The 15,629-nt window shown below is 41.6% G+C and overlaps 1 protein-coding gene across 1 annotated transcript in view; it reads right to left on the bottom strand.

Annotated features, from left to right (window-relative positions):
- Positions 1–15,629, bottom strand: part of cep170aa (centrosomal protein 170Aa) — a 39,176-nt gene that overhangs the window by 3,962 nt on the left and 19,585 nt on the right. Inside the window, exons 9-18 of the mRNA XM_061040091.1 lie at positions 13,546–13,710; positions 12,748–13,053; positions 7,934–8,293; positions 7,458–7,741; positions 5,608–5,700; positions 4,780–4,897; positions 3,150–4,697; positions 2,889–2,939; positions 908–1,181; positions 508–739 (exon numbers count right to left, since the gene is read on the bottom strand). Coding sequence (XP_060896074.1) covers positions 508–739; positions 908–1,181; positions 2,889–2,939; positions 3,150–4,697; positions 4,780–4,897; positions 5,608–5,700; positions 7,458–7,741; positions 7,934–8,293; positions 12,748–13,053; positions 13,546–13,710 — 3,431 coding nt within the window. The remainder of the gene's footprint in view (positions 1–507; positions 740–907; positions 1,182–2,888; positions 2,940–3,149; positions 4,698–4,779; positions 4,898–5,607; positions 5,701–7,457; positions 7,742–7,933; positions 8,294–12,747; positions 13,054–13,545; positions 13,711–15,629) is intronic.

The following is a 15,629-nucleotide window of genomic DNA, read 5'->3' as shown; positions in this document are numbered from 1 at the left end:
ATAAATATCCCTCTTTTTTTTTTCTAATTCTCATCCAATCATAAGGAAAAATATCACTTTTCTTTATTTACACTTTTGTTTAAAATCTACTCCTCAGCTACTGATGTGATAAGAAGTACCCAAAAGCAAATAGCGCTCCCTGTTGGTTTTAAACAACTATTGCAATATATACATGTATTTGTATATACAAAATTTTGCTTTGAGGTATCCTTACATCCCTTGTAGGAATAAATACTAAGGAGCTCGAAAGCATTTGGTTGTCTGGCAAAATAAACATTTATTAATTCAATAGTACAGCCATAAGGAAATATATTTATGGTAAAAAATAAAGAAAATAATACATGAAGATGGACTAAATTGGAGTCAATAAATGAAAACCTCTTACATCAGATGAAAGATTGAAAGCAACATAGATGTGGCTATTTGCATTCAAGCAACACAGGAGGGATGGGCGCAATGGAATTACACACGCAGTTATTATTGAAGTAAAAGAGGAAAAACGGGCACCTTTCTCATGCTCTCCTGTATTTCCGGCTGCGTGGGACGTGCAGGGCCTACCTCTTCCCGTGTGTCGATAGCTGATCCTGGGGTTGTGGCAGCGGTGCTGACAGTGGTGCTGGGTGCTGTGCCAGATGAGCTAACTGAGTCAATCTCCCCGGCTACATCATGTATCTCACGAGCCAAGACAGCCAAATCTTTAGCCAGGTCCTGGCTGATCCTGCGCACACATGGGAATAACCTGTTTACCATCAGACAGATGGAGGAGTTCTTTAGGACATATCAACACATGCAAATGCATATAATACAAGCTACAATAACATACATGTTCATTTAAAATTAACAGCAGATCTTATAAAAAACTGCATTTTAACATCACAATAAAACATTGGGTCAATCAGATCAATACCTGGCTATCTCCTCGCTATGTGCTGTCCAGTCCCTGATGTACTCCTCCTGCTCTCTCATGCGGTGTTTGACCCCCACTCCACCCACGCCAGTCACCATGCTGGATCCTGTGCTTGGACTGGTTCCGGGTCTTGTGCTGCGGTGTGGTACAAGGTGATGGGGCCGAACATGGGAGCGTCCTCCGTGCTTTGGAGAGTTTCGGTTGGAGCCAAACTCTTCCTCCGAGGTGGAGCCATACTCTGGCGGCAGACGTCTCCACCTGCTGCTACTTGACACTGTGAAGGACACCAAATGAAAATGTCACCTTTAAGAGTATTTTCAAATTAGGCTTGATTGTTTCGTACCCTGCCCGAGCACTACTGCTCCCCCCTCCCCTTCCCCCACTGGTCTGCATTCACATTAGTAACATAGTTCCGAGCCCGAATACACTTGCGTATGTACACAGTCCGATACAGCAGGTGGCAGTATGCTCAAAGTTGGTTTGCAACTCTGCCAAAATGCAGAAAGAAGCAACTATGGCAACCACCAGTTCATATCCTGCTAAAGATGGATCTTTTTGTTATTTCTGAGACGCCAATAACGACCCTCTTCCTACTTAAACATCTACCATGCAGCTCAGAGGACAAAATGAGCCTATGCTGCGCAGATATGACGTTTTTTGAGGCGTCAGGAGCCATTTAGAATTACGTCATATAGCAGTCCACTTCCTTGTTTAAGCCCGGATGTGTTCACATCTGCGGACTATACTCATACACATAAATTGTGCTCGAGACCCCCTCTTCAAGCGGCCTCGGCACAGTACCTGAGTAAGGTACGTTTTCTGTTCACACTGATCAAATGAACCGGACTGGGGCAAGTGTACTCGAATCTGGGCCTGATATGAAACCACCCTTTGTCAATATATCAGTACTTTTATTCTATTAAAACATTTGTTATTAATGAAGTTAATAAATGAGCTTGTTAACATGATACGCTTTGTTACTGGAGCAAGCTCCAACCATTCCAGTTATGACCCGACAATCTCCAAATATTTTGCAGGAAGACACTGAAAATCAGTATTTTAGCCAGTAGAATATGAGTAGGAATTAGGAGTATGGATTATTCTTAAACATGTATTTCAACAAATGAAAATATTAATTTTACAAAAAAAAAAGAAAGATGAATTTAAGGTTCCAAAATATGTTTTCCTCTGCAACATACTTCTCTTTTAAAGTGGAAATGGGGGGCTGTGATTTAGAAAGATGGTGAAGCAAAGCATTTACTTTTTCGCCTCAGCTTTTTTAACTTGTTACTCAAGAGCTTCAGGGATGATTATTAAACCACAATAAAACAACAGAAACAGCAGCAAAAAAAACAAACCAAAAAAACTCTACATGAGTTTATCCGAGAGCTCCAACCCAAACCAGTCAACAAAAGCATCCAACAAGGGACATAAGACCTTAGCAGAAGCAGAATATGTTAAAAAAGTTTCACTATGATCACACAACAAATGCATTCATGTAGCGGCACCGTGATGAGACAACGCCATGCTCTATCAGTCTCTCCAGAATAAATTGGGGAAAAAAGCATGGAGAATAAAAACCTCCACATTTGGAGAATTGTTTCATAACCATTTGTTGATTGGTTTTTAAAGTTGTCTTGATAGTGAGAGTGTGAATAGAGCATATACAGTAGGTCTTCATCACTGCATCACTTGATGGATGTCAAGGAGTAGACAAAGAGTTAACATGGAAACATTTGCTAGAGCTGGGTCATCACACTTTCTCTTTAGATTTTCATTTTGTGATTAACTTACACCAAATAATACACTTTTAAGTCTACATTTGGCAAACAAATTGAGGGTGTCATTGCAACATCTGAGCGTGTATATTCTTTTTATCTTATCCGGGTGTGTATAGGACTTTCTATTGCTGAGACCCAGGTCTGACACACAAACACACAACACAAAGTTGGATCAAGGCTCTACAGGTATGTTACAGTACCCGACAGCTCTTCCTCAGCACCACCACCCTCAGGATCAGGCTGAGTGCTCTCTGAACAATGACAACCAACGACACAAGTTTGTCACGAAACAGTGGAAATGTTGGGAAACAAATGATTATACACACTGACACATGGTGAAATATGCAATGATGTTTACTACTGAACATGATCCTCAGGTTCGACAAGAAGAATAGCATAACAAGTCAATGTTATCAGAAATGATCAAACATGAACTTTGGTATAAAATTTGATAAGCTCACCTGTGGGAGATGAGTATCCAGATGTAGTGGTCTTCGTCTTGGTCTCATTTAGTTTGGACACGCTGTTGGCCCTCATCCTTGGTGTCAGCCTGTTCTCTGTTGGAGTTGATGAGCGCAAGCCCAGACGCAGAGCGGTCTCAGCTGACAGGCGGGGTGAAGAGGTGGAGCTGCGGGTTACTGTACACTCAGAGTCACTGCGGGCTGAAATGGAGCCCACGCGGTTCCTTCGCGGCTGAGCCAGCATGTCCAGTCTTGAAAGTCCTTTCCGACCAGACGGTGGCTTGGAGGTGGAGCTCGTGGTGGACACCTCAGATGCAACTGAAACCCTGTCTGCATCAGCTAGATCTGTGTCTGACGTATCTCCCAATCTTGCTCGGCGGAGAAGTGAGGCTCTTGTGGGCCTTGGCTGAGGCAGTGAGGCTTGCTTGTTGAGCGAAGAGGTTGTGGCTGCCTGGAGAGTGCGGCTGGTTTTGGAGTAGCCACTAGTGGAGGTTTTAGTAGACCTACTGTCGAGTTTGGAATGTCCCAATGGTCCAGAGTAGGTTTCCTGGTCTGAGGAAAAATTGTCAGAGATAGGGAATGAAGTCTGGTCATCATCAGTAAGGTCCAGAGAAGGCTGGCGCACTCTGGTGGGGGCAGAGGATGCATGAACAGAGCGGCGTGGGTCAGTCCGACTTGTAGCTTCTGCAGTTCTTGTTTTAGACTTCCTCTCCAGGCGTTCCCGGGCACTTGAGTTTGTGATGCTGGTCTTGGAAGAAGTGCTCATGTTACTCTTCTCTCGGTGCATGCTACTGAGGGAACGTCGCTTTTGTTCGCTGCTAGTTAAGCCTTTTCTCTCTGCCTCTCCAGCCGCATGACTAGCTGTGCTGGCTGTGTCCACATCTGACTCAGGAGAAATGGAGTCAGTCCGAGCAGGGTAGCCAGAACCTGAACCCTGAGTGGTGATGCCAGTTTTACTGCTTTTCTGTTCTAGTTTGTTTTCATCTCTTAACTTGGCCTCAAGGAATGCCATGACAGCTTCAGTGTCCTTCAGGAGCGTAGCAGTATCCATGCTGCCTACAGAGTCACTGCGTTCTCGTCCATTGCCGCCTCTGTTGATGCGAGGGATGAGCTCTGCAGGGACATTACCGCTGGGCTTCTCAATGGTGAAGCTGCCTTGGCGTACTAAGGGCTTCCCAGACTTCTCTCCTACTTCTCCAGCTCCTCCTCCACCACCGTTACGCTCCTCTGACCTCTTCCTCCGCTCAGTGCTGCCAGAGGTCCGAGCAGGAGCCTTTGACGGTGAAGATGTGGAGCTTTGTTTACGTTTACTGGTCATCTCAACGTCCCCTATGGCAATTGGGGACTCCCCGTCTCCCTTGTTCTCTTTTTCCTGGGGTTCAGTGTCTTGTTTCTCCCCAATCTCAGATCTCACTCCCAGAGCTTTGGTGTTGGATTTAGCCCGGGGGTCATCCACAGGGAGCTGGGGGAGGGTCCTGCGCTTGCGGTCAGTCAGACTGGAGGAAGATTCACCTCTGCTGAGGGATGCGCCAGACTCAAAGGCATCAGCTTCAAACGAAGAAAAGATAGAGTCACTTCACTGAGATTCTTATTCGTTTCAAACATAAATGAGATTACAGCAGCCATGTACCTCTCTCTTTGTGCAGGAAGGTGGCTGTTTCTGCTCCTGAGCCTTCTGGGTCCGTCCTGGTGTGATTGGCTGCTAGACTGGCCCACTCAGAGACCCAGCTCGTGTCACCAGGAAGAGCCTGACAGGGACACAAGTGGGGGATGGGGTGACAGGAGAGAAGAAGACAGGAGAGAGAAAAAAATATTTTAGTCAATTAGATGTGGCACAAAGTGGCTCAAAAGACGAAAAGGAGATCATGAGAGCCATTTACCATCTTTCTGTTCACTTCACATGTAATGCATGAAAAAGAATACATTTGCAGGAACAAAAGAAAGTGGTATAAAGATCAACTCCTCTTTTCAATGCTTCTCTGGGAATCAATTGTTCGATTTGAGGTGGTTTGTGAGCATAAATCACAGAACTACGCAATCCTCATTTCCCAAATCAGAAAAAGACACCTGCCGAAATTCCATACAATTCCTTACAGAAATGCTGTCAGCGCTCATATCCCCAGTCTCCTCCCTCCTAAGAAATTGCCCGAAGGGCGAGCGTGTCTGTCCATTTCTTAGTATGATCTAGGTCAGTCTCTGGGAGGACTAGCCCACTCCCATGAGCAGACCATGGGAGAAGAGTGGTCAAGCAATGGGAGTGACTGTGACTCACACAGTGAAACTATGATACTTAGTTCACCTCCGACTAACACTACACTGGACTGTGATGAATAATGAAACACTGGGAGTAAGAGGTCATTTTGGCCCAATGGAATTTATCAAACCAAAGTAAAATGAACCATAAATGAGTCACCCTGACAAGAGGAAATCCAATGTGTGTCAGAGGATGGTTTTCTACCTCTTTTCCTGTCTCTCTCGTCTCCTTTCTTTTTACTTCTCCTTTAAGGTCTGCCAGAATAGAGGTGTCCTGGTTCTGCTGTACACCGAACACCTAAAAATGTTTGGGAAAAAACAGGAGGGTAAAAAAAAAACTAGCAGGCTGGAAATGTTGATCAAAGGTAAACCAGGCATTATGTATATGGCTGTATTGTCATTCTACTTTCAAGTTAGTGTTTATTTTGTGAGCATCATACATATAAAAGCATTGAAACACACTTTGTAATGAAAACTACAAAGCCTCAATGTGTATAAATGCTATGGTAATATTATTCTATAGCTCTTGTGATTTACAAAATTGAACTGATCAGAAAGAAGAAGATGCTAATGAATTAATCCAATGCAGTCTGCACTTGATAGTTTAGTACCATGGCAACAGGAACCACACAAACTCACAGTAAGTATTTACAAAAGGCAGAGGGGATGAAAGCAGACAGACTGTGAGCAGTATGCCAATTAGTGTGTCAGCTAATTACAAGCATTAGCATAACAACACTTCCAGTTTTGAATGTAATACACTCAGAATAACATGGGCTAGAAAATTCACCCCACTAATTACATCACTGTTACTCCCAAGATAACATCACTATAAGGGCCATCTGCTCATTCAGGGCATCATTTAGTCGAACTTAGAATTGTGTTAATAGTTTAAATAAAATTACCTTCATTGGCCATAAATTTCAAAAAATTATGAGATATTACAGCAATCCAAACTTCTGAATATGGTATGCAATGAAAAGGTTATTTGAATTCCTACTTCACCTGTGCTCAAAAGACATGTAAGCTTTCTAACCCTGAAACTAAACATTAAACCTGTTCTGCCTTTGGTTCTTTCAGAGTTGTTTTCTGTGACCATGAGAAACTACTGTGCAAGAGGAAAGGGCAGAATAAAGAAACTGATGTTGGTCATCCAGCCTCCCTGAAGCATTGTTTCGTAAAACAGAGCAGTGCTTGATGGAGCAAGTCTCTACAGACTATTACAGAAGCATTAGGTTTTCTAATGGGACAGAGAAGATGGAGTAGTGGTCAAGTTAGGCAACCACAAGACAATAACCTTGTTTTAGTGGCAATGACACATATCAGTCTCAATGGACTGCTAAACCTAAAAGAGCAAAAGAAGTACATAAGACATAAAAGACAGTTCATGTGCTCAGGTCCATTTTTGATTTAATTTAGAATTACTGCAGAGTAAGTTTAAATAATACTTGTCAATCTGCTTGCTACTTTAACAGACACAAATAGACAAGTACTTGGAATGCACTTCTGGAAATGTTTCTGGTTTAACATATATATTTTTGGGTTAATAGAGAAATCGGGAACTTAAATACCTAACATTTAAAAAAATGAAACAATTGTTTGCCAAATCGCGCTTCATTTGAACTTGCACCCCAAAAATTTGTAAGATGAATTAAACTTTATAAACAGATTTCATTTTAAAAGTAAGATCCCCTCCATTTGTGGCAAACTATAGTGGCTTTCAAGAAAATTGTATTTGGCTCTGGCTTGTATATCAAAGGTTGGATAACAATGACCTAGCGCCATGCATTTTACAGTCTCCTTAGGTCTTATCAACAATAGTCAATTATCTATATTACATAAAGCAATGAAAAGAAAATCACTGTGTGACCTAAGGTGTGTGTTGAGGTGACACATAGAAATTTAGCTTTTTGTGGCACAACATCCAAAAAAGTTTTTTGAAAGAAATGTCTTAATCTTTCTTTAGTTTGGGCTAAAATGAGAGTGATACTATTTGGATGGTTGGGGGGGTCCTCCATGGTGCAGCAAGGTGCTAAGATCTCTGACCACCCCTACCTTGTCTATCATGCGCCTGGCCTCCTCTTCTTCTGGATTCTTGTTCTCCAGGTCGATAGTGTAAGTCCCCTTATCGCTATGATCATCCTCTGCCTCTCCTCCGACTATATCCGCTCCTTTTCCCACGACTGAGGCGTCCTCGCTGGGGCTGGTGGGGCTACCTGTTGCCAGACCGGTACTGACTGAGCTGCGACCAATACTTAGATCCTCTGACCTCTGTTTGAGAAGCGCGCGGGCAGCTGTCGGAGCACCTGCTGTCACTGTAGCTGGTATAGGAGCCTTACCTGAAGGTACCAAAGCATAGAGAAGAGCCACAGTTACTGTAGAACATTAACACGTACATGTAGTTCTTTAACAAGGAATTCTAAAACAGGGATGTGATACAATTAAATGAAAAATTATGTAAACTTTACTTTTCTCTCTTTTTTTAAAGTAACTGATTTATTTTTTCCAACAAAAACAGATTTTTTTTTTACCACAATCTGACGCTGAAGCAGCAGAGGTGGAAATGCTGAACACCTTAGGATGAGAAGGAGGCTGAGGACACAATCCCTCTCCACCTGTTCCTCCCACCTGCAGGGGAGCAGTCTGGGAAAACGAATATGACCGGCGCTTGCGAGGGTTTTCCTCGTCATATAACTCGATCATGAAGCCAGTGCGGGAGCCAGATCCTCTGCTCCCACTCAACGTTATACTCCCCCCTGCTGTTCCTCCTGCTCCTCCTCCGGTGGCGTGTGCTGCTTTTAGGCGTTCTTCGAGGGCGTGGCGACGGTTGGCGAAACGCAGACCCAACCCATTTTCTGAGTCACTCTGGGTGCCATCGTCATGTTTGCTGCCTAATGGGAGAAAAGAGGGAAACGGCTTGGTTACAACAAGTCACAATCTTCAATATTAACAAAACTTTTTTTCTGCTATGACAGAATTTAAACTGATAATGTTACATTAATAATATAATAATACATAATATATTTCAGTTTACAAACAGATCTTTTTGCTTACCGGACAGGTGTATATCTAAAATGTACAGCTGCTAATGTTTTTATAGTGTATCCTGTGTATGCTGATTAAATGAAATATGTTACAGTTACTAGCATGCTTAAATTCAAATCAAAACATGTGTACATAACAGTAGCACAGGAGACAACAGCTGTTGCATAAATTCAAATATTGCAGATACAATACAGCAGTATTACCAATTAAAACAATGTCTGTAGCTATTACTTGAATGAAGCAAAACTCAGAAAAGGAGAAATTAAGTCCATGATTGAAAAGGTCACAAAACCAAATTCTTCCTGAGAGCACATCTGTTGTGGATAATATAACAAGAATCAAATGTTTGCTCACCTTTTAGACCCTAAATGAACTATGATCTTAAGTCCATGGCCTGACTCTCATTCAACTATCATAAAAGTGACCAAGTGACCATTACCTCTATTTCTACATTCTCATCAGTTTGGGTCCCCTAAGTGTTGGACAGAGGCAGACAGTGTGCCACGCTAATCCAGACATGCCACCCACACGCTTACGAGCCCAGCCGACTGGCAATGAGAGAGAGAAACGGGGGGAGGGGAGGAGGCAAACACGGAGGGGGAAGTGGTGTAGGATGAGAGTGTTTGAGAGGGAGTGAACAAGCTTCAGGGATGGAGGAGGAGGAGGAGGAGGAAGGACTGGAAAAGAGGCTGGGAAAGAAAAGGGGAGGAGGAGGGGGAGGGACAAGGAAAGGGGAGAAACTGAATAAAGAGGTTGAAAAGAAAAAGCCAAACCGAGAGAGAGAAGGAGACAGAGAGACATTGGGAACCCTTAACTGAAGGAGGACCAGGATGTAGTATATCGCCACTTGTCATGAGTGACAGCCACTCGCACAATCAGGCAGTCTGTTAAGCCAAGAGTCAGACAGTTAGGAGAGGAAAGGACTGACTGAAATGACCCTCTGAAAACACTTCCACTCAACACAAGGCTTTCACTGCACAGATTTGTATCCTGATAAAAACATATATAGCAATTTCTTTATCATGCTTTCTCCAAACTAATGAGTGGTCAGCAAGATATGCTATGAAAATAATTTCTTATTGCAGCATTTCTCAATTTTCTAGGACTTAAATCTGTTCCACATTAGTGGAAAAACTGTCAATCTTTTTACATCAAATACAGAACAAGTGTACAAAGATAATGCATATTCATTTTCAATAGATTTTCAGTAGTAACCAAATATGAATATTTGTAATGATAGTTACTGAATAAAAACAAAGGTATTTAGTGTGTGAACTCCACTTTTTTGTATACATTGGGATCAGTTCACTTGTAATGGGTTGTACTACTCAGTCTGTAGTATCTACGAAGCAATTGGAAAATGTGTCTGTAACTATGGAGGGGATTTGTCAAGCCTGTGAGAACAAATTAGTTTGAGAGACAGGAAAGAGTCTTATGGAAAGTAACATACTGTTTTGTTATGGAAAATAGAAAATTGAGCATGAGCCATGTTATGGATTAAATATATATGTATCTATAAAAATAAGACATCTGTCGTTGACATTTCCCATAACATTATTGAAGTACAGTACATAATTGCTGTAGTTTGACTATCAATATTGTTTCTACACTGTGATATCACTATTTCTCTGAGGCCTGGGCATATTTATAAGGCTGCAGCTCATTTGTCACATTCCACCATCAACCTTCTCCATCTTTTCCATCATTAATCCACTTTTGAATTAAACAAAGCATACACGTCGTCAAAAAAACAAAAAAACAGCATGAGTAGAACGAGATAGAAAAGAAGAGTAGTGTTACAGCAGTAGCTTGAGCAGATCAGCAGATAAGCAGACACAGAGAGGCAGGTCTTTCATGCTGTGTGCCCCAGACAAAGAAGCCGTTGGTTGGGCCAGAGGAGAACAGAGGAATCTGTGAGAGTCCAGCGCTCTGCCCTGCTCGCCCCGCCATGACTCACTGTGGAGCTGGCCATTGCCTCCACCGTCGGCGGCACACACATACACACCCACATGTGTATGCATACAGTATACTTGCATGCACAGCTGCAAGAACAGACAAGCAAACATGCAATCCCCAAACATACATTGAATTGTGTCGTATTTCAGCAGACAATACACTGAACTTCCCTTTTACTAGTACAATAAATATTGAAATAGTAAATTTGCATAAAAAATGTCTCAATGAATCAAAAGAACATTGTATAATCTTGTGTTTTTAACACCATTTCAGATCACACATTTAAACCTTAAACTGATAATAATCCCATCTCAGGGATGTCAATTCACAGATTTTCACAACAGTTAGTACTCAAAATGACAGACCGTAAGAAGACATTGCCCTATACAGCAACAAGAGAAAGACTTACCTTAATGTTACAGATCAAAAGATTTGGTTCAGTTTCCTCCTCAATTACCTTCTTAAAACTCTACTTCTCTCCCTGACTAGTACCTCTATGACACACCCTAAACATCTCACATGCCTCTTCTCATCCATGCTGCACTGCTTGTCTCCAGATCAGCACTGAGCATGTCTCAAACACACACACACACATGCAGAGAACGCAGACACGAAGGATTTCACCCCGCAAATCCATGTGTTAGCAGCATATGCCTCACACACACCCTACATCAGCACTGAAATATATTTCTCACACATCTCTTAAGCAGCCTTCTCACACAGACACAAAGAGATGATCAACACCAGTTTTTTCTGTGTGAATTTTTATCCATAGTCTTTCTTTCCCTGTCATCATTTGCATCGCAGTTACTATACCAACTATCTGCCAAAAACTGCTCCCTCCTCATTGCCTGCTTTCACTGCAGCCTAGGCAACAAGCCCCTCTCTCTCTCTTCCTCACTCTATCTTTCTGCTTTGCTCTGTCCAATCCCCACTGCTGCTATTGCTGTAAATGCTGCTTCCATTGAGGTTCTCCCGCCTTTCTCAACCCCCCCCCCCCCCCCCCCCCCCCCCCCCATACCTGATGTTTTCCTCTTCATATATTCACAGCTAGCATCAATAGGCAGCTCTTCATCCAGCTGCCCTCAACCATTTTTTTAGTCCTCTCCATTCTTTTTTTTCAGTGTATTCTACATTTATTATGAAATGATGACACAACCACAGCACATTAACAACCACTCTGGTCAGATATACAGTTGGCAACATAATCATCATCAGGTGAGCAGCTCTGTCCTCCAGACATGCCTGTAGTAGTATCAGAATCTAATAAATTAGCCTCCCTGCTATCAATTATTGTCTTAAAGATTTCCATTTTCATCAGCTCCGGCCTGCTGGTCCCTCCCCCTAACATGTCAGCAGCATCATAAATTGGCGTCCATTTAATTAACTCCTGACCAGCATGTAGACTAACACCACCTAGCATAGCATCACATTCATTTCTCTTTACAGGCAGCATGAAGCCTTGCATAGCTACGCCTCCTCACAAACCCCCTGGCAGCGTAAAGGGAACAAAGAGATGCAGAGGACCATGTGATACACATGGCAATCTAAAACATGACCCTAAAGATAGATAGCAACAAGCCCAAAGAGGCAAACAGTAGGGGTGGGAATCTTAGGATTACTTTCAATACAATACGGTGCATTAAGATATCATGTGTGGCCGAAGGAGTTCCCATCTTGGTGATCCAAGGGGGCTCAATAGCAGGGTATGCAGTATTGTTTACCAACCACTTTTTGTATTTGTTTAGCGAATTTGTTTGTAATCAGGGGAAGGCAACTGGGCCGCCAGCAATAATATCTGTCCTGCGAGAATATTTGGATTGTAATTTTTATTTATTTTCTTGTTTTCTTAACAACAAAGCCATGATAATCAGTGACACAAATATTTCGCAATGGAACAGGTGCAAGCAGCAAAAAAAAAAAAACACATTTAAACTATTTTATTTGTGTATGTGATCCTAACTAACTCTGTCAATGCTGAAAAATAAATCTCTATGGGGGCCTATTTCATGTTACTCATGCTGAGCCTTCTTATTGAGTGTCGGAGCAGTAGAGGAATAGATTGGGCTTCAAGTATTTCTGTAAACTCAGAGTTCACATTTTAAAGGAAAATAAAAATTGATCACTAGTTTTATGATGGTTAATTCTTACCTTACTTACTAAAATAAGTGTTAACTCCCGATGTAATACTATTGCAAAGTGTAGATGAAACACTTTTGTGAGAAAAAAGCAAGGAGACCTAATCAAGGAAGAAGTAGAGAATGAGAGAACTCGAAAACAGTCCATCCAAAACTTTTACACGATTCAAACACATAGAAATGATAATAAAAAAAACAACCTCTACCTTTTAGCCTTTTGAGGTGGACTGGCACGTCGCTCTTGATGCTCTTGCTGTCGTCCTCTGTTGACTCGCTGCGCACCAGAGTAGGGTCGTTCTGGGCCAGCCAATCTGCAACCTTGCTCTCTGACGCCATCATAGCGGCTTGTAGTGTGCTCAAGTCTCTCCCTCCTGCTCCTCCACTTCCTGCTCCACTCTTCTTGGAGCGCGGTCTGGGGTGGTCGGGTGTGAACTTTGACACATGGTCTTTAATGGTGACTTTCCCGGGAGAAGTGTTGTCAAACTCTATGGTGAAGGAGGCATGACCCTGAGCTGTGAATCAGACATTTGCAGTTTTGTAACTGGGTCAGTCACTGTCCATCACTCAGTAGCACAACAGTAATACAAAATATTTGTGATTGGTTGGGCACTTTAAAAAAACTTACTTTTGAACATACGACTGTTACTCAATGGTCAAATTAAATCAACGAATGGATATTTATTCAATAATGTTTTAGTCAGCTGACGGCATCTGTTTCAGAATTACTTCTCTATTGTTCCAGTTGTTACTCTGTGTTTTGTGTAATAAAGTAATGTCCCTATACACCACAATACATTTCTTGGAAAGGCAGACTTTACAATAATTACAATCCAAATAGACAAATTGCACTTAAGTTGAGAAATGTGGTTATGATTTACTATCTCTGCTATCATTATGAGCTACAAAGGTCTAAACAGACATCTCACAGTAACTTAAAAAAACAAACAAACAAACGAACATAGGTACTTCTATTTCCAATATATCTGAATAAATAAATGACTCACCTGCTGTGGCGGAGCTCTCCGTGTCCTTGGTTGGAATCTCATGGATGCCATTATTGGCCATGTGACCCTCCTTGGTGGGGATCTCAAAGTAACTGGAATCGTCGTTGGCGGTTGCATGAAGGCTGCCCTCTTTAGATTTCTCCCCTCGACGTGCCTCTTTGTTGTCTGAGAATTAAAACAAAGCAAAGATGTTGAGATTTTCAATGTTGATGTTTACGTGGGCTGTTTTCAGAAGATTTATTTTTGGACCCTTACTTTAGAGAAAAGACAGTGGATAAAGTCAGATCAATAGAGCAATAAGAGAGAAGAAACAACATGGAAAGTGCAGAATTCCACTGATGGTAACAATTTTGATTAGATTTCTCACAAATAACGTTTTCAAAAATATGATAGTTAAGCATCAGGACGTACGAGGGTCTTCCCAGAAACAGAATAAACAAAATAACTTGTTTTTTAAACCAGAGCTGTTTTCACATATGCACTCTCGAAAATGTATATTCAATTTCATGCAGGTGCCCCTGAAATCTTCCTGACTTGCTGGTTAACAGATGCACCTCATAGCAGGAGGCTTTTCCTTGTCGGACAGAGGTGCATTTTGGGGTGGAGGGTTAAACCATCAGTGCAATATGTACTTCAACTATGCATGGGTAATAAAACGATAATGATGATTATCGCAATCTCATTTTTCCCAATAGAAATATGACAAATGTTCAATAAAAGTTTGATAGATTTAACCTGTAATTACACCACCCAATCACGGGAAAGGGGGTGCTAATATGCTTTAAGCACTAGTTGCCAACTGACATTAAACAATAACCAAAAACAATAACCAAAGATGACATCGAATGCGGGGAATCATGGGAGTTATTCTCTCTGCTAGTAAGTGTTACGTCAGCAGCAAACTTTCATATCCGCATTTTCCACTGTGCTTGTGAAATGTTCCCCTGTTCAAGAATAGTTTGTCATGTTATGACAATAAAGAATGGTTAAACAACAAAAAAACATCTGGTTTTCTCAACTTTCACTTATGAGAAAAAAATAATGATTTGACATTCTTTGTGATAATTATCTATATAGACTGTTATAAACATTTTTATCGTGGTAACATTTGTAGTCACATCGCCCAGCCCTAAGTTCAAAATATTCACAGTATCAACAAAAGAGTGGTCATGCTGGCACATATAGTGTATGGTCATGTGCCGTTCACAGGATATAAATCGCATCACACCCTCCCACTCGCTCGAGGAGAATTTACCTGAATATGCCTGCTGTATTCCTGCTGTAGTTTCAGGAAGTTTTCAGGAATTCTGTGCCTATGATGTTTTTGTTGGCTTATGGTATACATTCTATAACCAGGCTTTAAATAACCAGCTTCAATGTTAAACATCATACTCTACTTCTACATACAAAGAAAAAAAATGAAAAAAGATCCAAATTATACATAAACAAAGCCTTGAATATATGGAAAATAAACACACTTCCAAAACTAAAAACAACAATCTATTTGTAACTTGCAGTGCTTCTGTTTCTCATTCAAATGTAAAATACTTAAAAGCTAAAGACAGTCTACAGACCATACATTTCTTGAAGAATAATAGGTTATACAGACGTAAAAGCCTTTACTAGCTCCATTAGCCTATTTGTTGTGGAATTGAGAGGAATACTTACTGGTGATTACAGAGTGGTTAGCTAATGATCGCTAGAGTAAAGAGTGAACGAGTGATTTGTTTGAACGCTGTTTCTCTCAGTGTGTGTGTGTGTGTGTGTGTAAAGGGAGGAATGGGGGAGCTGGTGCAATGGCGTAACCCAATCGCCGTAAGTGACAATACACAAGGAAGGGGGTGGGGGGCTTTCACAACACAGCCTATTCAGTGGCAGGGAGAAGAGGAAAAACACTAAACCTAACTGATATACGCATGCATGAAACAAATAAAGACTCTCACAGAAATGACTTCTGTATTTAAACACTCTTTCACTTCCTGTTTACTGTTGTATCTGATTTTAGGGTCTGTCATAGCAGATAAAGAGAGTGGTCTCTAAATATTTTTAAAAGACGACCCCTGGGATATGAAGCGCCTCAATAA

The sequence above is a fragment of the Labrus mixtus genome, chromosome 6 (genome assembly GCF_963584025.1).
Source record: "Labrus mixtus chromosome 6, fLabMix1.1, whole genome shotgun sequence".
Lineage (NCBI taxonomy): Eukaryota > Metazoa > Chordata > Actinopteri > Labriformes > Labridae > Labrus > Labrus mixtus.
Note: the sequence above shows the minus strand (reverse complement) of the source record. Positions and strands in the feature narration are given on the sequence as shown.